The following is a 26,032-nucleotide window of genomic DNA, read 5'->3' as shown; positions in this document are numbered from 1 at the left end:
GGGAGGGGAAGGCAGCTAAGACCCATGGCCCATCCCCCAAGAAGAAGAGGAAGAGAGGAGGCAACATATGGAGGGAATCCGAAGTCCTGAGTTCTAGTCTTAGCTCTCTATTGCCCCCAGGGGAGACCCTGAGTAAGTCCCTTCCTCTCTGGGGCTTAGTGTCCTCATTTGTACAATAAAGAAATTCTATTAAACCCAGCATGGCAAATATATGGCATGCATGTGGCTACCCCAACGCTTACACCCTCTGTAGACATCACTAATCCATCACAGGATTCATCATCACTAAACAAAGCTTGGCCTCCGAAGCCTCACTCCATGGTCATATGCAATTAAATACTGTCTCCTCCCAATCCCAGAACTAGACGATTTCTATTGGTCCCTTTCAGCCTCTGACCTCTCTGGCAGTTAGAAGAAGGCTGGAGAAAGAAGAACTCCAGATCCTACAGTTCTGTTAACATGAAATTCTTGAAGGGTCAGGAAATCTAGCTCAGCTGTCCTCTCCTCTGGGTGTCTTGCCTTCATTCATGCTTCCTCCTCAAACACGGTCCTAGGGAGTTCATTCGTTCCCTGTGGTGTGAGTCTACACTTTATTTGTTATATAAACCATACATTTAAGTTATCCCAGAAGAGAAAGAAACTGTAGTTTGGGGATTAACAGTATATAAGCTTTGGGGTCTAAGATACCAGAGTTCAAGACCCGAGCTGCCATTTCCTAATTGAATGTGTTTGAAGAAGTCACTTAACTGCTCCAAGACTTGAGTTCCTTGTCTATAAAAACAGGACTACCCATTCATGCCTTATAGGGTTGTGTGGATGGCAGATATTCAGCAATTATGTCATTATTCTGCTTTTCTGCGCTTCTCACAGACATGACTAATTGATCACAGTCTCTTGGCATGGAACTAGTTTTGCCTGGCACTGCAAAAGACTTGCAGAGTAACTTGATTTGGACTTCTCTGCCTAGATGCAGAGACTGCCAGAAGGGCACAGGGACAGCTCCCTGCGTCTGCGGCTCAGGACAGACAGAAGTCTGTGCCCACTCTCATCCCAGCCTCTACCCTCTTCCCATCTATATACTGATAAGCAATTCATGTTTACTCTAACTTCATACCTACTTTTTGGGGAAGAGGAAACAGATTAATGGGGATTGGGGAAACTAGGACAAGATAGTTTCCAGAATTCTGTGGCTGAAACAACAGGAAGTGGGGGAGTCTGGGTCAAGAGTAGAAAGACCTGCCTGTTTTCTGGGGGCCAATGATGAGGAGCTTGGGGAAGCGGTCACACGTCTTCTCCTTGGACCAGATGTCTTTGTGGCGCTTGTCTTCACAAGGGTCCTAAAGCAATAGTCAAAGCAGCATGGGTGGGGGGAAAAGAACCCAATGGTGGATTCCACTGCACATGGACATGTGGCTCTTATAGCCCTGATTAACAAGGATAACAGCTACATGTGTCCTTGCCACATCCCCACCTCAGGGCACTGAGCACCTTGCAGACAGGGACCATTTCTGGTTTGTCTCATGGCCCACCTCCCAGGCACTAGGAAAATGCCCAGTCCCAGACTTGGCACATAAGAGGTGTTCATGAACACTGGCTGAATTTAACTGGATCAGCTATGGCTGAGCCAAGGATCAGTTAACTTTCTCTGTAAAGTTTAGTAAACATGTTAGTAAATATCTTAGGCTTTGCGTACCATCTGGTCTCTGTTGCAACTCCTCAACTCTTCTGTTATTGTATAAATACAGCCATAGATAATACATAAAATAATAAGTATGACTGTGTTCCAATAAACCTTTATTTATAAAAACAGATCGCAGGCCAGATTTGGGCCAGGAACTATGATTTGTGGACACCTAGTCTGAACTATAGGAGCTCTAGTAGCGTAGTGTCTAAAGGCACTTGACTGCTAACCAGAAGGCTAGCGGTTCAAACCCACCAGCCACTCCTCGGAAGGAAGATGGGGCAATCTACTTCCATAGTGATACTGCCTCAGAAACCCAAGGAGGGGTCGCTATGAGTCGCATCTGACTCGACGGCACGTAACAACAACAGTCTGAACTATGAGACTGCCACCAATTCCAGTTTCTGCTTCCAGAGGCAGGCTTCCTCAAGAACTAGCCCCAAAACCCTACATCAGTCCCTTTCCAACGGCTCAGAACCTGCTAGAGTTAGAAGAGACATCAGAGATTATCCAAGAGACTAATCAAGGCAGGGCAATCATCTTCTCACATAACTTATACCATGCTCTTACAGTTTTTTAGGAAACTATGTATGAGTGGGCATGCACGTAGGACTGTATGTGGAGGTATGCCCTTACACCTGTGTATATATGTAAGCATTGCAGCAAGGGAATATACTCACACTGGTGAGCAAGTGTGCACTTGAGTTACATTTGAGACCAAGTGTGAGGGCATAAAGGTCTCAAGCCCTAGAGCCCATATCTGGAATATGTGCCTGTGAGCAGGTAGACATTCCATTCCTCCACCACGGCACAAAGCCTACCCTGCCCTGCTATCTCCCTACCTACCTGCCAGAGCGGGTCCTTCTCCTCAGAGAAGATCTGGAAGTACTTCTGGGCCAGTTGCACAGGAGGCAGCGTCTGCAGCCGGAGGTTGGTCCAGGAGTGTAGGAAGCGCACCAGGTGCCTGAAGGTGTACAGGCCCAGGCGGTCATTCCCATAGTTGGACAGGTGTGTCATGAAGATGCTGATCTGTTCCAGGGGAGGGGAAGGGGAAGGCAGGAGGCCAGTTAGTATCTGGAGCCACCTTTGCCCTCACATCTCACCGTTCTGGCCCTGCCTCAGCTTGCAGGCCCACCTGATGACCAGTCCAAGGTGTACCGGAACTGTCACCAAACTATGTGACCCCTGGCTAGGCATAGCCTGGTATGAATCCACCAAATATCACATCCTAGAAATGGGAAGCTGACCTAACGTGGGAGTTATTTGTGTTTTGTTTTGTATTTTTTTTGGAGGGTGGGGAGCACGGATGAGAAGAAGCCTGTACTCGTTATCCCACAAAGCTGAGGAACAACACACATCTGATATTTATTTAATATTATTCAAGCATGGATCTGCTGCAAAAGACCTCTTTAAAGTGCTGACGAGCAAACATGTCTCTTTTAAGACTAAGACGTACCTACCTCAGGCCACAGTTTTTTCAATTGCCTCATATGCATGTAAAATCTGGACAATTATAAGGAAGACTGAAGAAGAGTTGATGCTTTTGAGTTGTGGTGTTGGCAAAGAATACTGAAAGTACCATGGATTGCCAGAAGAATGAACAAATCTCTCCTGGAAGAAGTGCAGCCAGAATGCTCCTTGGAAACGAGAATGGCCAGACTTTGTCTGACCTACTTTGGTCATGTTGTCAGAAGGGACCATTCCCTGGAGAAGGACATCATGCTTGGTAAAGTGGAGGATTAGCAAAAAAAGGGGAAGACCCTCAACGAGATGGATTAACACAGTGGCTACCAACAACGGGCTCAGGTATAGCAAGGATTGTGAGGCTGGCACAAGACCGAGCAGTGTTTCATTCTGTTGTACACAGGGTCACTATAAGGTGGAGCCAATTCAATAATACCAAACAACAACAAATCAAGCATGGATGACATGTTATTTCTGTTTTATAGATAAGGAATGAGACCCAGGAAGCTCAAGTGACTAGTAATATATATGCAAGCTTAGGAGCTCTGGTAGCATAGTGCCTAAGGCACTTGACTGCTAACCAGAAGGCTGGCAGTTCAAACCCACCACCACTCCTCGGAAGGAAGGCTGGGCAATCTACATCCGTAGTGATACTGCCTTGGCAATCCAAGGAGGGGTCGCTATGAGTCGGGGTTGACTCGATGGCACATAACAACAACAACAACATGAGCAAATACTGCAAAGAGAACATGGGCAAAAACGTTAATGCTATTATATTAAAGTACAAGACTGTGAAAGAAAAGAAAGCTCAGGGGTCTCCACCAAGGCCACTCAGCAGAGGATGGACAGAGCCAGGACTGGGAGGTGGGTCTCCCAATCCTCAGCCCCTTACTCCCACATCTCCCTTTTCCCCAAGTCCAGGCAGGGCTGCCTGAGCTACAGACAGGTGGTGTGGCACCCCCATCTCACACCAGCCACGGGCTGTAGAGCACTCACAGGATTGAGGAGCACAGTGAGGAAGAGCTCGCCCCCATTGATGATCTTGTCCAGTTCACTGGAGCCACCAGGGTACTCATTGTAGAAGATAGTGTGTGTGAAGAGGCCACAGGTCTGCCGTGGGAGGACCTGGGGAAGGGATAGAGGAGAGGACCTCTGTTGTCTCCAGGGCCAGACCATGCTGGGAAGACCCTTGCTTAGGAGAAAGGCTAGGCTGCCTCCTCAGAAAGCCAGCCTCCCAAGGATGTGTCCTGTTGTCATCACCTCTCCTCTCACAGCCCTGACCTTTGGAGTTCCTCTCCCCGAAAGACCCTCTGAAGCCTGCAAATCCCCTCCCCCGTGAGCCCACAGGCCTTTGTCATTTTATATACTTCACTGCTGTCCTCTGCACAAGATGAACAAACCCAAGAGTAAGAGACAAGGAAGTGAGAATGTTTCTGGGAACTCAATCCATTTGCCCAGCAAGGGTCCCTGACCCCCTCTAAAGCAGCTTTCCCAGTCATGCTCTGTGATACTCCTGGTGGTCCCAGAATTTCTCCTAGTAGCACTCTTGGCCATGCACTGGCTTATCTGCTTCTTATCTGTCTCCCCTCACAAAACTGAGGGCTGCAAGATAGCAAGGAACTCTGTCTTGTTGCTGCCTCATCCTCAGAATTTACAGGAGTGCCTAGTACTGAAGAGGTTCACATACAGTTGGTGAATTAAAGAACCAATAAATTAAAGAACCAATAAACCCCCACAGCTGCCTCATCTGGGCTGATGACAACTCATCCTTCCACTGGCTCAGGCTAAAAAACCTTGGACCCATGCTTAACCCCCTTCTTTCTTGCAAACCCTACATCCATCTGATCAGCAGATCATGTTGGCTCTACCTTCAAAATAAGTCCAGAATCTCATTACATCTCCATATCACATCCTGACCCAAGGCACTACCATCTCCTCTAAACAACTGTTGTTGTTATGTGCCGTCAAGTCAAACCCGACTCATAGCAACTCCTCCTTGGGTTTCCGAGGCAGTATCACTACGGAAGTAGGATTGCCTAACCTTCCTTCCAAGGAGTGGCTGGTGGGTTTGAACCGCCAGCCGTCTGGTTAGCAGGCAAGTGTCTTAGCCAGTATGTTACCAGAGCAGTGGCCTCTTAACTGGTCTCCCTAGTTCCACTGTCACCTCCTATGACCTCTGTTCCATAGAACAGGCAGAATGATGGAGATTCTTTTACAACTGAATCAGATCAGGACATTCAAAACCTTCCTATCTCAGACTAAAAGCTAAAGTCCATCCATGGCCCAACACGGCCCTACACAGTCCATCCAGCCCATCACCCCTCTGACCTCAGCTCTCATCATGCTCCTCTCTTACAGCCTCAGTGGCCTCCTAGTTGTTCTCAAATACACTTAGCAAAACCCTGCCTCAGGACCTTTGCCCTTGTCATCCTCTCTGCCTTGAATGCTCTTCCCTCACAGAGCAGCCAGGAAGGCCCTCCCTACTACCTTATTTTAAATAGATTCTCCTCTACCACCAGCACTCCCTACACTTCACCTTCCTGCTTGATTTTTCTCCAAAGTACTTATTGCCATGTGACCATCTGACTTCACATATTCATGAGCACAACTATCTGCCTCCTGCCCTAGAATGTTAGGTCTATAAGCACAGGGATTTTTGTCAGTTTTATTCATGTCTGTGTCCCCAGCACCTACAACAGGGACATATACATAATAGAAGTTCAAGGTAAGTTACTGAATAAGCAAACCAATGAATGACCCAGAGGCCTGTCCCAAGTCCCCAGCAGAGACACCTGGGCCAGTGTTAAAGAATGCTAATCTGCTGATCCTGGTTTATCACAAAAGCAAACAGGAACTCACGAAAGGAGGCAGACTGGCAGCCCATCTTCCCTGAATGGACAGCCTCAGGCCAAGCTGCCCAGGACAGCGTATGCACCCAGGCCAGGATAGGCAGGCCCACATTTCCCCGCCTCCCAGCTACCAGGGCTCACTCACCATGATGCCATTGTGGATGAAGCCTCGGCGATAGCGGGCTGGCTTCAGGTGGGGGTACTCCTCCGTGCTGGTCACACGGATGTTCCACACCTGCTTCCAGGCTTCATAGAGCTGCACGTGCACAGGGTACACGCCCGAGTGGTGGGGTGCCACGGCATACCCCATGTCTGTGGGAATGCCGTGCTCCTGTGGGGAGGAGGGGCAAGGCAGGGTGAGCATGGGACTCCTTCCCCTCTGGGCCTTAGTTTCCACTTTGGAGAATGGGAGAGAGAAACCAGAGGCTAGGACATCAGGGCAAGCCCTCCTGGTACAGGTGGGGAAGGGCTATGCCCAGAGTCCAGAATGACTGGCAGAGCAGGACTAGAACCCAGGACTCCTGATTTTCAGTCCAATGTTCACACCTTCCTCTAGCACAGAGGTCTCAAGCACCTTGTGAGGGACAAGGATGGGGCTTTTCCTGCCTTGTCTTGGCTCTGGTTGGCTGGTGGACCCAGGTTTAGCCTAGGACCCAGCCTTATTCCCTCCTTACTGAGTACCTCCTCAGCTTCTAGAAGCCTCCTACCTTAGCCTAAAGGTAAAAGCTTGGGCTCAGGAAATAGCCAGACCTGGGTTTAAGTCCCAGCTGGTCTTCTTCTTAGCTGATGTGGGACTCAGTTTTTTGTCTGTAAAATGCAACTATCGATACCTTGGGCTCTCTGTGAGGCTTCAATTAGACAGTGTCTATAAGGCAGCTAGTCCCAGCCCTGACACAGAGATGTGAGCAAAAAGCTGTCAGACCTACCACAAAAACAGCCAGAGGCTAGCAGTCTGGAGCCCAGCCCAGCCCCTGGCCCTCCCAGCTCTGCCCTGTAGGGAATCTTACTCACGACAGCGAACTTCTTGTTCAGGGCCATCTGTTCAGCCAGCACAGACTGGTTGTGGAAAAGGTGGGGCTGCATGTGGCTCCACATGTGGGGAAACCACCAGAACTCCTTCACGTATGACAGTAGCAGGTCGTCCCCAGCGTCCTCAGCATCAGTACCTAAAGCCCAGCACAGGCAGCTCAGCTCAGTCCAGCCCACCCAGTCATAAAGGCCTCCAACCTGGGCCCAGGTCCAGAAGAATTCTCGGAGCTACAAACAGGAGCAGACAGGGCCCTAGTGCAGAGGCTTAGATTCCAGTCTAGAGTGGACTTAAGGTACCCCTGATCAAGTCCTTGGCTCTTCTCTGGGCCCCAAGGGCCCTATCTGTGCAATGAAGGATTTAGAGTCAATGATTTCAAAAGTTTCTTCCGTCTCTGGCTTGCCTGTTCTTATCTTCTTCCTATTTTTCTATTAGGTCATTTGTCTTTTTCTTACTGATTTGTAGAAGATCTTTATATATCATAGAATGTTTAATCTTCTATCTCATATATATCATTACAATCATCTGATATGTTAAGAGTTGAGAATACATAGCATCTCCTACATGGCTCTGGGGCTCTACTGTACAGATTTCCCCCAGAATTGTTAACTAATAGGGTTTTGCCTGGAATTCAAGAGAGGATGTCTTCACTGTGCCCTGGGTGTCAGGCAGCTAGAGGGAATGAGCACTGAGGTGACCCACTCAAGTTTGCTCCCTCTTGCCCAATCCCTGAAAGGCAACATGTAAAGAACCTAGGAGAGCCCAAAAGTAGAAGGCAGGCATGAACCAAGCAACCCACAGCCTACAACCTCGACTCTTGCAACCTTAAAATAAAGTGACAGTAGTCATCTTGGGTGGGTACAATTACAAGGCACTTTCACTTTCTATACTACATGTTTCTGCAATGTTCTTAAAATTCAAATAACTTCTTTTATAAGCAGAAAAACTACAAATAATTTTAAAAGGTAGGAGGTGCAAGGTAGTCAAGAGGGAGAAGATATCCTAAGTAGGATAGCACAACCTGAAAGCCTCAGGGAGGAATGAGTGGAAACCAATGTTGTTGTTATCTTGAAATGGCCTCTAACTAGGGCTGAGCCTGTTCTTGTGGGCTGTCAAATCTGCTCTGAGTATGGGTCTGTAAACCCACTGCTGACCCTCAGTGCATAGAGCTCTGAGGTCTGGATGTTTATGAGCCCCTGGAAACTGCTAGTAGGGACAGGGCCAGACCCACTTACCGGTGTGGAAGAATTTCCCTGAGTAGCCCAGGTTGAAGGTGAAGTTTGGGATGTGTGTGCGTAGTTCATTTTGCGTGTCAAATAGGGCCTAGAGGAAAGAAAAGGAGACAATGGTGAGGGGAACCCAAGAGCTCCCTGCAATGCCCACTAAGGGTCCTGCTGCTGCACAGCTGGCTACAGAGTATGCAAGGGCCCATGCAAAATAAAAATATCTCCATTAAAAAAGTATTCAGAATTTCAAGATGGTGATAGCAGCCCATTGAACTATGTGTGGGTCCTTTGTGACTACATAGGTCACATACTACAAAGCCAGCCTGAGCTGTCATCTCCACCAGATCTCTGGCAGGAAAAGAGCAAGATCCAGCCAGTCTCTGTTACATGTCCTTGAGAAGGCATCATCATTTCTCCAGGCCTCAGTTTACTTCAAGTGTAAAATGGTTAACAGGATCTCCCTCATGGGGCTCTCGGAAGAACTAAATGAGCTACCAGATAGAAAACTGCCTGACATATGGTAAGTAATAAAAAATGGCAACCACTGTAGTGTCTGGGGTCACTGCCACTGTGTGCCTCAGTGTGCTCATCTGTCAAATATGGAGGATGTCCCCTCCTTGTAAGGCTGATGCCCAAGGATCATAACTTTTCCCAAGATACCCTGGGTACTAAGCCACGCAAGGTCCCAATGCACAGTACACCCAGTGTTTTGCAAGTCAATGAAGGGATGTTGACGTTTCTAAGACAAATGTTCAGTTATACTCTGGGTTTAGGATTTAAAAAAAAAAAAAAAATCCTTTTCTCAATGACTCACAATGCTGCTAAGAAACCTGCAAGAGCCAGATTTCAGTAGGTTTTGCAAACTAAAAGTCTTGGCCCGCCAGGGCAACACTGTCACCACTGGCATCCTACCAAGGCTGTGCACTGCCTGGGGGACAGGCATGCTCCAGCTGTGTGGCCCTGGGCAGATTACTTCACCTCTCTGAGCCTCAGTGACCTCCTCTGTGAAATGGGGATGATACTGATCCTCTCCCCTCGGGCTGCTGTGATGAGCACCTAGAATGACATAGATGGGCTGAGCACAGAGCCTGACACTCCCTGAGTCCTGAAGAAGTAGCTGCTCTTAGCATTATTTAAATTGTGCTGTACAGCCAGTCCTGTACAAGTTAAGGATATAACATTCGTATCTCTAAAAGAAAAGCTCAGTTGTATGTAGCTGTGCTTGAGATTAAAGGGAAAAGAGCTCTGCCTTTCTGACTCACAAGGATGCTGAAGGCAAATGAAAGCAGGGCTGGGGGAGCCCAGTGCAGCCAGCACAGTGCTAAGCACTGGAAGGGGGGCCCCTCTGTTATTATATGTCCACAGAAATGGCTCCAGACTGCTATTACCTTAAAAACAGGTAAAGTAAGAAACCAAGAAGGGCAACCTTGGGGCTCTGGGAACACACAGTGAGCCTGGCAGCCTCATCAGGACTTGTCCCCAGTCTGGTGGTCGAGGACCTGTGTCCCAGCAGAACAGAACAAGGCTGGGCCACTGGAAGAAAGTACATGTAAGTAGAAAACAGCAATCCCCTCAATAATAGATGGTGGCACTGCATGAAGCCTTAGAGCTGGAAGGCTCAGCAGGATCATCTTAAAACTTCTGCAGGGGAGGTCTTTTCTTCAAATGAAATCTCAAGAGGAAACACACACACCAAACATAGTATAAAGCAACACTGCCCTGCTGGATGAGCTGGGGAGCCAGGAGGGCTCCAAGCTTGGCCTAGCTGCTTGTCCCTCCTCACTCCCCACCCCAGCCAGGCAGCCACTGTTGGGAACCCCTGGGGTGCCAAGAAACAGCTGGCGAATCTCTCATTACCCCATCTTGTCATTTTATAGCTGAGCCTCGGATGGGAAAGGACTTGTCCGAGAGTCCCCAGTCAACAAGGGTCAAACTGGGAATAGAAACCAGGTCTTGACACCCCATAGAGCACCAGCTTCCCAACACCACTGCCTCTGCTCCTCCTCTGGGGGCACAAGGAAGAGAAGAGCACACCTGACCATGGAGGGGCCTAACCACAGCAGAGCCATCCTTCTAGGGCCCCGGCAAACCCCCACCAACGGACAAGAGGATTCCAGGTGGACCAGGGACAGGACAATTCTGAATTACTCAGGGAGAAAGGTCATCCTTTTAGAAGCCTCTTTTTAACTCCTGCTACTAACATCAAAAAGAAGTCTAGGTTTAGTGCTAATATGTTTCTAACACTTGCTAATCTCATATAAGAGAGGACAAGCGGGCAGTACACAGCAGTCTCTCTCTGGAATTTAATCCCCTGTTTTGTCTTCACTGGATTTACTGTTATGGTTGCCCTCTATTTATGGTAACTGATCCTGATTTTCCATTTACACTACTGATGTGGTTTCCTCTGCAAATAACTTTAAGCAAAATAAGTGAGTTGTTTACAACTGTATTTTAAAGAGTGCTTAATGACCTTAATTCTTAGTTTTCTCTTTAATAGTGATCATTCACATCTGTGTGAAATATTGGTGCTTGCAAAGTGCTTTTACATACAATTTAGCTTGATAAATGCTTTTTGAACTAAACATATGCAATTCCAAATCTATATATGTCAAGTTGGCCCCTGACTCATGGACCCCATGCACAATGGGATCAGACCATTGTGATCCATGGGGTTTTCACGGATCATTTTTGGACACAGATTGCCCAGGCCTTTCTTCCTACTCTGTTTTGTCTGGAAGCTCTGCTGAAACCTGTTCAGCATCCTAGCAACACACAGCCTCCACTGGACTGAAAAACGAGTGGTGACTGTGCATGAGGTACACTGGCTGGGTATTGAACCAAGGTCTCCGGCAAGAAGGTGAGAAATCTACCACTGAACCACCACTGCCCTCATGTATGTATACCTCACTGGAAATACACCTGATGTACATTTCAAGCTCTAGTTCTTGTTTTAAGAGTTTTGTAAAAGTTCTGGTATTGACATAAGCATTTTGAGTTATAAATGTGTTTCAGTAACTGGGTCTCTTTCTCTATGCCTCAGATGCAAAACCCTTCTATTTTCAATATAATCTTAAACGAAATTTTCTATTAATAAGATAATTAATTAAAATACGACTAGCCTAGGGAAAGGAGCTCTGGTAGCACAGTGCCTACGGCACTTGACTGCTAACCCAGAAGGCTGGCGTTTCAAACCTACCAGCCATTCCTCAGAAGGAAGGTTGGGCAATCTGCTTTCGCAGCAATACGCCTCGGAAACCCAAGGAGGGGTTGCTATGAGTTGGGTCTGACTCTATGGCACATAACAACAATAGCCTAGGGAGGGAGCCATACATTAGGTAACTGACAGCGTAGACTAATGGAAATAAGGCAAAAGTCACAATGAGGTGTATGAAGGTGTCACGTCTAGAAGACCCTGCCTTACCCATGTGGTACTCAGGCCATACCTTCACATCCTCCACCTTCATTCGTGTGCCCTCCTTGCCCACAAAGATATCATCGATGTCCACTAAGATGTAGCGGTCAAGCGGCAGTGAGAGGCGTTTGCCCGTGAGGAAGGCCACAGCATCAACGAAGACCAGCTTGTGCAGCCAGAAGTTGAGATTGTTTCCGAACAGCACGCGCTGGATGCCATCATGGAGGCCCAGGTCCTGGACCACAGTGGCGTGCAGTGCGGCATGTAGGCCAGCATCCGCACCCAGGTGTGGAATGGACTCAGATGAACGTGTCTTGGCCAGCAGCACTGGCTCATATGTGGAGTGGTTTGACTGGAACACAGTCCAGTCCTCGCCAGGCAGCACCCCCTTCTCCACCTCACTAGGCCGCGTCACGTAGAGCAGTGGGGACTTGGGGTTGATGCTGCAGTCTTTTAGGCCCAGGTTCGAATGCAGGAACAGTGGGAAGCCTTTGAGCTGTGCACTCAGCAGGCTATTCTCATTGGCCTGCAACAGGATGGGGAAGGGGGACAGAGCTGTCAGATCTAGAGCCCCAAGGGATCATGGGGTTTTAGATGTGGACCAATAATAGTAACATCAGCAATATTCACTAACATTCCTAGAGCGGTCACCATATTACTGGCCTGTGCTAACCTGCCAAGCAAACTCACCTCTACCTCCTTACAAGAATATACTAACAAGTATGATGCACTTACCTAAAAGCAAGGCACCAGGTTCTATGAACTTTGCACACAGAAATGCGGTTAGTACTCACAGTGGCCCCACAATGGAGGCATCCATCACTGTCATCCCCATTTCCCAGATGAGACAGGCTCAGAGCAGCTAGGTAACTTGCCCAAGATGACTGCAAGAAAATCTAGCAGGTGAGAACACAGACTGTGCCATGAGACTGCCTGGCCCTGGACAAGTTACAGAACCATTCTGGGCCTCAGCTTCCTCTGCTTTAAAATGAGCCCAAGAGTAAATGGAAGAATGATCTGTGCTGATGCTGGCAAAGTGCTGGGAACGGGATCTGCAGCATTAAATCGCTCATTCAGTCCTCACATCAGCCTCAGGAGGCAGGTTCCTCAGTTACCACACTTCACAAGTGAGGAAACTGAGGCTGTGCCAGAAGTACTGCCCTCAGTGATCAGTGCATAGCCAGGTGGTCTGGCCCTGGAGCCCGTTGAACCTAACCACTAGCTCTACTGCCTGGGGCTTGCAAACTGACTTTTGGTGCAGCACAACCCTTTCTTCAGGAGAAACCTCACACAGACACCAATGGAGAAGAGATAGAGAGGAGGAATCCACTAGGGGAAGCAAAGATATGCCTATAGCCATTCCAGCCCCCAATAAACCCTTAGCTCCCCCTGAGGCATTTAAAAACCAGAGGCCAACCCCTGCCAGGAGTCCAACCTCCCCATTCCTACACTGTCACTGCCTGTGGTAGTGAGCTCTCTGCTTCTCTTCTCCCCACAGGGCCTTCTGCTGCCCAGCTCCCCAGAGACCTGCAGACAGTGCCCACAGCACCCTCTTCTTCTCCTTCCAAGATTCATTATCCTGGCTCCTTCACATTCTTCCTATGGACCTGAGTGTCAGACCCCCTCATCTGCCCAGGTAATTGCTTTGGGATATGTTCAACTTATCCTTTCCTTGTGCCAGCTGCATTCTGTCTTGCTGGCCTGGCAAACTCCTGCTCATCCTTCAAAACCCAAAACATATCCCCTCTTCTCTGCACTGGCCTCCCTGAGACCATGTCTAACCCTCAGTTGTAGCACTTCTCTCAGCTGCTGCATGATCCGTTCAGGGTCTCTCTCCCATCACCTGTGCCACCTCAAGAGCAGGAGCTATGTTGTTCATACCTTTGGATCCTAACACACACTGGGAATAAACATGTTTGATAAATAACTGGATTTTCAAAAATAATGAAAGAGAAGCAGACAGCTCCCCAGTATCTGACACATGTGTTTAATCCTAGATTCATTTGTTCATTTCACAACTGTTCACTGTGCCAGGCACTGTGTTAAATGCCAAGGATATAGTAAAAATGAACAGACCTGGCCCCTTGCCTCACAGACTTAAAGTCAAACAAGGAAGAGAGATATTATTCAAATAACTACAGGAATACACATAAAACTACAATCTGACACATGCTATGCAGAGAAGGGTCATAGTTCTAGAAGAATAGATAACCAGGGCACAGTCTGCTGGCTCAGGGAAGGCTTCCTAGAGAAGGGGACTTCTGAGGTAAGATTTAAAGAATGAGTGTCAGCTAGGCAAGAGGTTAGGGGGCCACATTCAAAGAGCAGTGAGTGCAAAAGTCCTGAAGTAGGAAAGGGCTCATTATGGTCAAGGAGCACCAAAAGGCCAGTGGGGCTGCAGCACAGTGTTCAGGAGGGTGAGTGGAGAAGATGAGGTAGAGAGCCGACTGGGGCCAGACCTACAGGACCCTGAGGGCTGAAGAAGAGTATAGATTTGGTTCTAAATGAAGTAGGAAGCCATCAAAGGCTCCATCAAAGGGTTTTGAACAGAGAGGCATGACTGATTCCAATTAGCATTTTTAAAAGCTCCATCTGGTTGCCTTGTGGTGAATGAGTAGAGTGGGGCAAACAAGAGTGGTCAAAGGACACCAAATAAGGCTGGAGGGGAAGGCAGGGTCTTATACAGGGCCACCATGGAGAAATGGTCAGGTGGGCATGTACAAGGGCCCCCAACTGATGGGGCAAGTAAGGGCTGACATTTTGGCCAAGCCTAGTGCCCCCATGCAGAGCTGTGTCTGTCCAGAGGGTGCCTTTTACTAATCTCCTTCATGCAGAAGTTCTTCTTGCTAATTCCCACAAAGGCTCTCTAGGGCCCTGGCCTTGTAAACCACAATTGGGAGTCTAGATTTGATTCCAAACACCAGGCAGGCCTACTAACTTGCCACCTTGTCCCAAGCCACCCTTGAGTGTTGAGACCCAATGCAGAGTGTCATTCTAAGAAGCCATTCCCCCAGCCCCAGAATGCCCACCACTCTTAAGCCAGCAGTGGTCAAGGATGGGAGTTGCTTGGGCTGTAAGAGCAAAGGTTCCCGGGGCCACTGACATTTCAGGCCCTGTACATCACTTGCTGTGGCCTGGGAGGCCACACTGGACTGCAGGTGCAGGGGCATCCCATTTCAAAGCCCTGACCCTGAGCTGACCGCCAGGTGCTGGCAGTTCAGCCAGCTGCTAGCTGGGAGCCATCATAGAAGAGAGAAAGCCAAGTTGCTGATCACCCACCCCAGCTAGTAATGAAATAAGCCAGCAGGGAGAGGGAATGGACAGCAAGCCTCAGCTTCACAGAGGCTGAACCCATTGCAGGCCTCATTACATTGAGAAAAAAAAAAAAAAACCTCCTGCAATCAAGTTGATTCTGACTCACGGGGACACCATGTGTTAAAGGGTAGAAATGCTCCATAGGGTTTTCTGGGCTATACTCTTTAAGAAACAGATCACCAACCCTTTCTTCTGCACCATCACTGGGTGGATTTCAACTGCCAACTTTTAGGTTAGTAACCCAGAGCAAACCATTTAAGCCATCGGGGTGGCCTCACTCCATGGGAGTGGGTATCTCTACTGTTCCTCAGTCCTCAGGAACTACTCTGGAGAAACCATGACGGTAAATGCTCTACCTCATCCAACCATTACTACCTGTCCTGGGCTAGGCCCTTTCTCAGGAACTGGAGTTACAAATGAGTAAGACCTGTTCCCCACCCCCAAGGACCTCACAGGGGCACACAATAGTCAGAGCCAATAAGACAAAGTGCTATCATTGGCTGCATTTGCTGAACTTGAAGATGACAAACTACGCTAACTGTCTTTATTGAGTGGCTCCAGGTACCAGGCCCAGTACCAGGCTTGGCGCCTTCCATCGGATGTTTTATCTTCAACACAGCGCAATGAGGCAAGTGCTGGGAATGACCCACTTCACAGATGGGGCTGAGTGCCCTGCCCAAGGTCACACTACTTAAGAGAGACAGAATTTGAACCAAGGTTTGGACTTTTAAGCCTATGCTGTCATACTTCCCTGGGAATCCAGCTCCAGGGGAAACTGGAAAATGAGACTCACCAGATCCCTGGAGCCAACAAACCCACCGCTATGGCAAGCCCATTACACAGGTTGGAACGAGGCCTTGCAGAAAGAGCTGAAAGATATAGTAATGACCACCAGAGGGTGCTCATTTAAACAGAAAAATCACAGGCTCAAAACCAATGAGGGGTCTTGTCTTACACAAAGGTATGAAGTATGAAGACCTGGAATTGCGATGGACCTGACACTTAAGACTTGACTGAGTTCACCTTCTGCAGGCAAATAACTGGGGCTAGATGGAGTCCAAGTGCAGTCATACCAAGTGCGCCTGTGAGCTCAGCCTACTGCCTGGGCCCCAGAAACTGGGAATTCTGCACACAAGATGTGGCTTCTGATGCACTATCTACTAGTCAATGGTATTTGAGCTCCTGGACACAGTGCAGAGTGGTCTCTGGAGCCAGAATGCCTAGGTTCAAATCCTAGATCTAATCTTACTAGATGTGTAACTGTGAGCACATTTCTTAACCTCTCTTTGCCTCCATTTCCTTCTCCCTTCAATCAGGATAACACCCATATGTCTTGCAGGATGAGTGTTATGACTGTTAAATGGGTTAATTCTCATAAAGCATGGAGGAGAGGGCATGGCACTGAGCGAGCAATCAGTAAATGTCAGCCATTGTGATATTTCTCAGACCTAGGGCTCTGGCGTACTGAAGTTCACGGCAGGAAAGGGTACAGAGTCCAGGAGAAAAGGAAAAACACTCTGACTTTACGCCACTGTAAAGCCATAAACCAGGCAAGCACTTCCCCAAGGGTGTGCTGTGAAACAGAATGCTTGGTGAGCCAGCCCGGTGGGGAACAAAGCTACCCAGGTGACTCTACGGCAGGACTCCTCTCAGGCCTCAGCTTTCTTGGCCCACAGAACCTCTCTTAGTTGCAGAGTATCCTGCTGGGTGTGTGCACGAAAGAATACAACACAGGACACCCTCAATGAGATCAGCCTCCATAGCACTGAGCTGAGGCCGAGTGCACAGGTGGCCCAAGGAAGGCTGGGAACAAATGAACACCCCTAAGTGAACATCATGGAGCCCTGGTTGGTGGCTCAACAGTTAAGTGCTTGGCTGCAAACACAAAGGTTAGAGTTTCTAACCCACCTAGCAGCTCTGTGGGAAAAAGACCCGCTTCCATAAAGAGTACAGCAGTTCTATTCTGCAACATGGGGTTGCCATGAGTCAGAAACAACTCGTGGCACCTAACAACAGGCGAACATCAGCCACTCTGACCCACCTCCTACTTCTCCCAGCTCACACCAAGGAGAGTCTGCTCCAGGGCCTGGGCACTCCCTGTACCTTCTGTGTGGGAGCCTTTTCACCCACAGAACTACATGGCTCGTTCCTTCACTCTCCTTGGGTCACTTTATCAAAGAGGAAAAAACGGCATCAACTCCTACACCCACCACCCTCTATGCCCCACGCCTGCTTTTGTTTTGCACACTTATCACCATCTGCTACATCATACATGAAATGTTAATTCCATGAAACTCTGTCCACCTTGATCACCCCTCTGATCCCCAGTACCTAACACAGGACCTGAAACATATTAAGCACTTCTGAAATACTCATTGAAGGAAAGAACAGATGCCCCCAAAAGCACACTTCAAGTCCCAACTAGTACTTGTTTTTGTCTGCCAGGTCAGAGTTCTCTGACCTAAGCCTCCCCTCCCAAAGACAGATTCTTTATAACACCTTTTCAGCAAGGATCTCAGCCCCTCCGACTGCTCCTGGTGCCCCACAGAGTCCAGTGAAGCCTGTCACCTGCCCACTGGGCTTTCTTTCTCCTCTTTATCCCACTACAAAATGGCTCTGGTCTGAGAGGTACATAAACTCCACACCTCATCACAGCTAAGAAGGAACATGGGCTACAAAGCCTAACCTAGGTTCTTATCTCACTCCTCTACTTACAGGCTGCACAGCCTCAGATAAGTAACATAACCCCCCAAGCCTTGGTTTGTTTATCTGCAAAATGGGTATATACTCTCTCCTGTAGGAGACTGCATGACAGGTTTAGAGGCATCAAGTGATAGATGCCCTTTCCTCCCCTGTACCATCTCCAAGGCCTGCTTTAGGCAAGTACCTGCAACTGCTGGACCCCATGACATGTGCTCCTAATAGGACCTAGTACTTACAAAGCCCTCACTGGGCACCAAGCACTATGTGATCCCTGTACTTTACCTATATTGACCCATGTAACCTGTATGGCAGGCACTAACATTACACCCATTTTACAGATGAACAAACTCAGGTATCCCTCCAGCAACTGCAGAGGTGCAGTTCTAACTGCTGAGGGGCCCTGGCCCCTGAGTACCTTGAAGAAGCCGATGATGCCCACGCCGTAGGCCACACAGTACTTGTCGAGCAGCTCCCGATTCCAGGCATCCAGGTTGACGTACTTGAGGATGTTCTCGTAGATGATGAGGGCAAAGCGGCCACGGCCCTTGTCAGTGAGCGTGGGCATATCACCCTTGCCTGGAGCAATCTCTGTGCGGTACTTGAAGCGGCTGGATTCCAGGATAGCCACCACCTCCTGGCCCAGCTGTGAGTAGAGGCTCTCCACGAACACCAGCACCAATGGATCTGTGCGGGAAGGGGTGGCTGCCTGTACAGGCTTGAGTGGCAGCAGGCGGCTGGGCGCCACTGGTGGTGGGTCCCCACAGTCAGGCTCAGGGGCATCTGCCGAGGGCTCCAGGCCTCGCTTCCAGCCATATAGGTAGTAAGCCGAGACAAAAACGCTGAACAGGCAGAAGACGAACAGCAGGAAAAGCACAGCCTGGGGGGACACGTGCCGACACAGCCTCCGGAGGCGTGCCAGGGTGGGCATCCTGGCCCCACGAACTCGGCTACCAGAGGCCTGGCCTGCCCGGGCCACCCCAAGGCCACACGCAGGAGACACGAGAGTCTACCAATTAACAAATTTACAGAGACTCAGGAAGCGAGGCCCTCAGCGGGCAGTGAGAGTGGAGGTCAGGCCCCCAGCCCTTCCTCCCAGCCAGGGGCGCAGTCCACAGGCTGGTTGCGCTCCTTCCTTCCTCTGCGCCCCTTTATGTCACCATGGCAAACCCCCGCGTGGTCCTGTGCAGAGTGGAAGTGCCCCAGGGCGTCAGGGCCTCCTGAGAGGGTTGGGCAGCCGGCTGAAGGACACTGGGCTGGCCCAGGGGTGCCGCATGCCGCTTGCTCGGTGGGGCCCACGGGGCCGAGACTGTGGGGAGAATAGGAGAGTCAGAGGCTGCAGGTGTGGACTCTGAGGTCAGCTGGCTGAGGAGGTGGAGGATCTGACCTCAAGAGGCCCAAATTCAAGTACTGCTGCCCAACCTGCTGGTGGCATGATTTGAGGCAAACTCCTTAATCTGTCCAAGCCTCAGCTTCCCCATTTGTGAGATGGGGCTGACAATAATACTCACCATAACAAGGAGTGGAGGGATTAAGTTCAATAGTGTGTAAATCATTTACAGCAGTGTCCAGCATATGGTATCTATAAATAGTAGTTGCTATTTATTATTATCATTACCAGAGTCCAAGACTAAGCCAAGAAAAATCCAAAAGCAAGAAAGACAAAATGAGACAAGCCATGAAACCTGGAGCCAGAATTCTATCACAACCAAACACCACGTTCTCATGTGCCTACAGTGCTTTCCCAACCATTCATCCCTCTGAATGGGCCCAGCAGCCCCACTGGACAGACCAGCAGACAGACAGAGGCTCAGGAGAAGCAGCCAAGGCAGCATGTAAACCCAGGGCTGTACAGCATCAGAGCCTTGGCTGTACAAGAAGGCTGTGGGTGAGTCACTGCACCTCTCAAACATTCATCATCTCATCTGTAACATTCTCACTGTTCCTGTGGAGGCCTGTGGTCAAGGGTTATCTGAATAAATCTGTCTGAAGAACTCGGCACAAGAAACACTCAAGAAAGGGAAGCTGTCAGTATTTGCACCTAATGTAACCAGGCAGCCTTCAACCTTGGGGCACAAGCCCACAGAGTATACCAACCAGCCCAGTGCAGGGGTGATCAAACCCAAGGAAGCAATGGTGAGGCAGTCCCCTCACTGGAACTCTCTATCCAGTCAGGAAGCCAGAACTGTGGATTCCTGAGGGCAGGCCACCCCCACCCATCTCATTGGAGAGAGTTAAAGAAGACCTTGCACCCACACAAGGCTCCAATTTTCTCACTCCAAAAAGCTCCCAACACCCATGGCCTCCTGGTTTCCCTTCAACATGAGCTAAAGCCACAGGGAGTGAGACTTTCAAGTAATCCAAGAAGCTGCTAAAAGCTAGGAGAGCGCCCATGACAAGAGGGTGTGAGAGCCTGGGCTGAGGAAGCCAGGGAGTGGTGATTTGGAGGTAAAGATCTGTGAAATCCCACCTGGTCCCAAGACTATACTGTGTTTAGTGTGTCAGAACCCCAACAATCATACTCCTAGGAATAATCCTAGAGGTAGCAATTGCAGAAGTGAATCAAGATTTCCCCATAAAAATATAAATCCCAGTGCTGTTTATAACAGCAAATGTCCAACCACAGGGGATTGTCTTTAGAAATGATAATGTAGTAATGATGGAATCCTAAGCAGCCATCTATATCACGTTGAAGGAGAACATTTACTGGCATAGAAATATAATTACCATATGTATTGTTAAAGTAGAAAATGTTTACAAAGCAATGTGTGACCCTAGTTTTGTCAAAAAAAAATTATTCATTGGCCAAAACTGGGTACAAAAATTTAAAAAATGTTAAGAATGATTACCTCTGAGTGATTTTTATTTTCTTCTTTTGTTTATCTCTGTTTCCTAAATTTTCTACAGTAACTATTATTTTTGTGAGAACAAGAAAACAAAGGTTTTATAAAGACGTGCTCAGAAGTGAGAGGCAGGGTACGCCATGAGGAGAGGTCTGCCCTGGGAGCTGGGACTTACGGTCTGAGTCCTAGCTCTGTGGAGACATGCTGTGTGGCCCTGAGCATACCCTGTCTCTCTCAGGGTCTCCTGCCTATTAAAAAGGTTAGGGCCAGAAGTTCACTGGGGCTGGTCCACCAAAGATATTCTACAATTCAGTGCCTACTCTGTGCCAGCACCACAATGAACCAGAGGCAGCCAAAAAAACAGATGCCTGCAATGCAGAGGGATGAGGGCAGCAGGAGGGGAGGGAAAAGATATTTGAAAGGACTGAGGTCGGTGGTTCACATCTACCAGCTGCTATACAGAAGGAAGATAAGGCAATTTATTTCCTTAAAGATCTATAGCCTTGGAGACCCAAGGGGGTCACTGTGAATTGGAGTCGACTAGATGGCAGTAGGAGGGCCAATGAACCAACTGGGTGAAGGTAGGGAGACTGGAGAAGACTTCCTGGAAGAGGTGGTACCTAAGCTGACTTGAAGAACAGGGAAGGTTGGCCAAAGGTAGGAAGAGGAAACAGTGTCTGCCATAGCTTAGAGATAAGGGAGTGCACAGAGCTTTGTGGGGACTCCCTGCAACTCCAGCTAAAAGCAGGGCAAGAAGGGGGCAGGTGCCAGAAAGGTGGGTGACTGGTCTGGTTTATGCCCAAGGTGAAACAGTGTCCCTTTTTCCACTGATAACGGCAGCCCTCTGCCCTATAGCCATGTCCAAGCCCCACCCCTTGGTACAGAGCCAGGACAGGAGCACTGTAGGTGGGGAGGAAGGGAGGTCCCTAAAGTCTCCTGCCTACCACTCCAGCCACCCACCCTTACAGAAGAGATGAGCCCAGGGAGCAGTGGCTGGTCACTTCCCTGTAGGCCTGATCACTGTGGTCTCTATGGCATTAACAGCTTTTTCAGCATGTTAATGAAGTAGCCAGCAGTCTCCTACAACCAGGGGTCATGTCATGGACCCCTGTGGGAATCTGGCAAAACTTTTCCTCAAGAAAATAAGCAGATATGCTGGGAAGTGTAACAACAACTTCAAGGGGTTCAGCTCTTGACCCCTATAGCTCCACCAAGCATGTCCATGGACTTAAAACCTAGTGGTTACCATGCATACTGCAGCCAAACAACCTGGGTTCAAATCCAAGCTCTACCACTTAGCTGTTATGTAATCTTGGCCAAATTATTTAACTTCTCTGTGACCCAACATCCCAATCCACAAAACAGGAAAATCTTACATACTTTGCAAGGTTGTGAAAATTAAATTAATTGATACAGAACCACGCAGAGCACATAAATGGTGCTGAGAAGTGTCTCCTGCTATTATCAGGCACTAACCAGTTGCCCTAGGAGATCTGGTAGCATAGTGCCTAAGGCACTTGATTGCTAACCAGAAGGCTGGCGGTTCAAACCCACCAACCACTCCTCGGAAGGAAGGTTGGGCAATCCTACTTCCGTAGTGATACTGCCTCGGAAACCCAAGGAGGGGTTGCTATGAGTCGGGGTCGACTCGACGGCAAACAACAACAACAACAACAACCAGTTGCCCTGGCATTGATTCTGACTGTGGCACCCCCACGTGTGTCAGAGTAGAATTGGACTCCATAGGGTTTTCAGTGGCTGAGTTTTCAAAAGCAGATCACCAGGCTTCTTTTTCTGAGCCACCTCTGGGTGAATCTGAACTATCAATCTTCTGTTTAGCAGCTGATTGCTTAACCATCTGAGCCACTCAGGGACTCCATCATGCACTACTACTGCTCATTTAACATACAACAGTTCCTTGTGATCACAACTTGGCTTAGCAAGCACTTTTGAGTTCATCTCTCTCACTGAACTTCTCAACAGCCTGAAGGGAAAGTACGTCCATTTTACAGATGGAAAGCAATGTCTGAGAGGGAGGCACTCCTGCTCTTTACATGGTAGGGCTGGAATGCAATGCTACAGCCTACACAGCTTCCTCCACCACATACCTGAAAAGAATTCCCATCTCCTGAAGCCATCATGGCCTTTCCAGGGAGCAGAATGAATAGTCAAGGCCTGACATTAAGAGGCCAGGAGGTTAATGAGAAGGTTGTGGGAAATCTAGGCCACTTACCATTACTGAATGTTTTGATTCTACAAAAGAATCCTGATCAAAAGGCATAAAATACAAAGCAGAATTTAAAAATCTCATGGAATACTGACTTTGAAGCGTCATGGAGGCTAAATGAATCCCCAAAACTACTGCCTGAGATAATCTTAAAATCTTAAACCATAAATATCCTGACATCAAGCTCAACTGGCATAATATACTACACAAAAACGTTGTTCTACATCCTGCTTTGGTGAGTAGTGACTGGGGTCTTAAAAGCTTGCAAGTGTGTGTGTGGGGGGAGCTTGTGAACAGCCACCTAAATGCAACAATAGGACTCTCCTCATCCAGAGTAAACAAGAATGAAGAAAAACCAAAGACACATAGAAACTAGCTCAAAGGACTAGTAGACCACGCAATCCTAGATGGTGCCCGGCTACCACTGTCAACCACTAGGAGCAGGGATCGGTACAGGAGATCCTGAATAGAGTGGGAAAACAATGTTGAACAAAACTCAAAATCATTGAAAAAAAAAAAAAAAAAAGGACCAGGTTTGCTGGTCTGACAGATCCTGGTGAGACCCCTGAGACTATGGCTCCTGAGACTAGTTACCCTTCAGGTCTGGAACTGAACTGACTTCTGTGGCCACCAGCCAAACAATAGACAGGCATATAGGGTGAACATTTACATTAGGTAGATACACTTCTTGAAGCGATCAATTGTGGGAGAACAGAGGTGTTTGCACAGGGAGACAGGAATTGCAGTCAATGTCATGAAACAAAATGTGTTTGAACTGCTGTATGGAAAACGAATTTGCTCTATAAACTTTCACCCAAATCACATTAAAAAAAAAAAAGTACATATACATATGTGTATATATGTATGTATATATAACTTTATCTCCCCTGAAGTCTTCTTAAAACCAAACAATAGTTCACCTTAACTAGTAAACAAAGTCTGTCTTGAGCATCAATGCTATTTTAACATCTGTCTATAGGTGCTCTGGTGGTGTAGTACCTAAAGCATTTGACTGCTAACCAGAAGGCTGGCAGTTCAAATCCACCAGCCACTCCTCGGAAGGAAGACGGGGCAATCTACTTCTGTAAAGATACCACCACAGAAACCCAAGGAGGAGTCACTATGAGTTGGAATCGACTAGAAGGCAGTGAGTTTTTTTTTTTATATGAGATCAAATTCACAACAGCAACTTGAAAGGATAGGTTAGAAGGCAGTGAGTTTATGTTAATGGGAGTGGAACTATTCAGAAAAGGAGGGTGAGAATGGTTGCACAACTCCAAAAATGTAATCAATGTCACTGAATTGGTGTACGTTTTTGCTGTGCATATTCTCAACAACAACAGAATAAAAATAATTAAAAAAAAAAAATCCAGGCCAGAGAGGGGATAATAGGGGAAAAAGGAGATTTGGCCAAGTAGTCCCTGTCCCCAGAGGAGGATAATACCCTCAGAGACGTGAAGGGGGAAGGCAGTTGTTTTGTAAACAAATCGCTGACCACCCAGCTTGTTGGCAAGGGGCCCCCAGCACTGCACCACTGCAACCAGACACTCTTCCCCGCCTGCATGCCAGAGCCCCTGTGGCTGTGGCTCAGGGGTGGAGAACTGAGGGTCTTCTAATCCTTCTGGAGCCACCAAAGTCCCAAGGACAGGTGGGGACTGAGACCTTAATGCCCTCAACCACCCAAGCTCCCAGACCCCTAGGCCTGCCTGTGCCTCCCTGCCTCGCCCCCCTACATCACTAGCTGTTTCCCTCAACTCAAGCCTCGCCCAACCAGTCACCAATCCTGGTCATGCCTGCAGGCCTTTACTAATGAATTTCCCAGCGCCTGGAATCCCTCCCCCACCCCTTGGGACACTTACTCATCCTTCAGGACCCCAGTTCTAATGTCTTCACCTCTCTGAAGTCATCTCCAGCCACTAGCCCCTCCCTTGCCACACATCCCATTCCTCAGGCTCCCACCCACCTCACTCCATAGTGGGGAGGCTGAAAACGAGGACCCTCTAGCCAAAACAGAATGCAGATGTGTGTTCTTTGGCTTGCACAGTTTTTTCAATTATTTATTTATTTTTTAATTTGAGGTTAGTTATCAACATTTTAAATCAGGAGATTTCATATACAAGTCTTCTAAGTTCTAAGTTCTCTTTAAAGTTGAAAGCAAGCTATTAGAAAGCAAGCTATCTTTAAGTTCTTCTAACTTCTAAATTCTCTTTAAAAGGGGCATGTTCTGGTGACACCAGGCACACATCTCCATTGGCCACAAATGACACAGGCTCCTGCAGCTGCCTGTCTCAAACAGGTCACATACTCTCTAGTTATTTTAGACCCCTGTCTCTCTACAGATGCATATCCAACCTCTTATCCTCATAGAACTCCCGGCCCAGCCCCCAGCGCATCAAGTGTATGGTCTGTGCAGAAAAGACTCAGTGTTTGTGTGCGGTCTCTCCTCCTATAGCCTGCAGATCTGCGGGGCAAGACCATGGCTTATAGACCTCGTACCTGGCACCTAGTAGGTTAACAACTACTAATTTCCTTTCTTGCCCTGCCCCACAAGTCTGGGTACCCTCCAAGGGTAGGACCAAGGACTTACTAAGTAAATACTTGGGATATGAATGAATGAACAGCTGATATTATTCCCAATTTACAGAGGCTGAAGCTCCACGATGAAGTGACTTGCCAGAGTCACAAAGGAAACAGCTAAATCTTGACTCAAACACTGATTTCCTTCTTGACTTCAATTCTGGTGTTTCATCCTTCCATAATATCCAGGAGTTTCTATTAAAAAAAATAATAATAACACCACCATCATTGTATCTCATTGTTGTTATTGCTACCACGTACTGAATATTTAAAAAGAGCCCAGGCAGCCCAGTAGTCAAGCGCTTGGCTGCTAACAAAAAGGTAGGCTGTTAAAACCCACCAGGTACTCAATGGGAGAAAGATGAGGCTTCTATAACGATTTACCGCCTTAGAAACCCTCTAAACAGTCCTATTCTGGCCTAGAGGGTCATGATGAGTTGGATTTGACTCAATGGCAATGGGTTTCATTATTATTATTTTTTTCTTTCTCGTATTGAGTATATTTACTCTGGGTCTGGTTAAGCACTTCTGCATACATCTTCTCATTTAATCCCTACAAGCCATCCTGTCATTACCCACATTTATAGCTGAGGGAAACAAAACTCAGAGAGATTAAATCACTTGCCCAAAATCACACAGTCAGTCACATGGCAGAGCTGAAAATTGAACTCAAACTACATGAGATGGAGATAGCTCCAGAGCCCGCAGGGG

At 48.1% G+C, this 26,032-nt stretch overlaps 1 protein-coding gene across 1 annotated transcript in view; it reads right to left on the bottom strand.

Annotated features, from left to right (window-relative positions):
• The window catches only part of NDST1 (N-deacetylase and N-sulfotransferase 1), a 28,568-nt gene extending 9,963 nt beyond the window's left edge, over window positions 1-18,605 (bottom strand). Inside the window, exons 1-8 of the mRNA XM_007943619.2 lie at window positions 18,093-18,605; window positions 11,691-12,185; window positions 8,257-8,344; window positions 7,006-7,160; window positions 6,140-6,325; window positions 4,142-4,270; window positions 2,528-2,710; window positions 1,241-1,337 (exon numbers count right to left, since the gene is read on the bottom strand). Coding sequence (XP_007941810.1) covers window positions 1,241-1,337; window positions 2,528-2,710; window positions 4,142-4,270; window positions 6,140-6,325; window positions 7,006-7,160; window positions 8,257-8,344; window positions 11,691-12,185; window positions 18,093-18,605 — 1,846 coding nt within the window. The remainder of the gene's footprint in view (window positions 1-1,240; window positions 1,338-2,527; window positions 2,711-4,141; window positions 4,271-6,139; window positions 6,326-7,005; window positions 7,161-8,256; window positions 8,345-11,690; window positions 12,186-18,092) is intronic.
• Window positions 18,606-26,032: the final 7,427 nt, after the last annotated feature.

The sequence above is a fragment of the Orycteropus afer genome, unplaced genomic scaffold (assembly GCF_000298275.1).
Source record: "Orycteropus afer afer isolate SDZICR_OR568_19922 unplaced genomic scaffold, OryAfe1.0 scaffold00110, whole genome shotgun sequence".
Lineage (NCBI taxonomy): Eukaryota > Metazoa > Chordata > Mammalia > Tubulidentata > Orycteropodidae > Orycteropus > Orycteropus afer.
The sequence above is the reverse complement of the archived record's forward strand: the minus strand, read 5'-3'. Positions and strand labels throughout refer to the sequence as shown.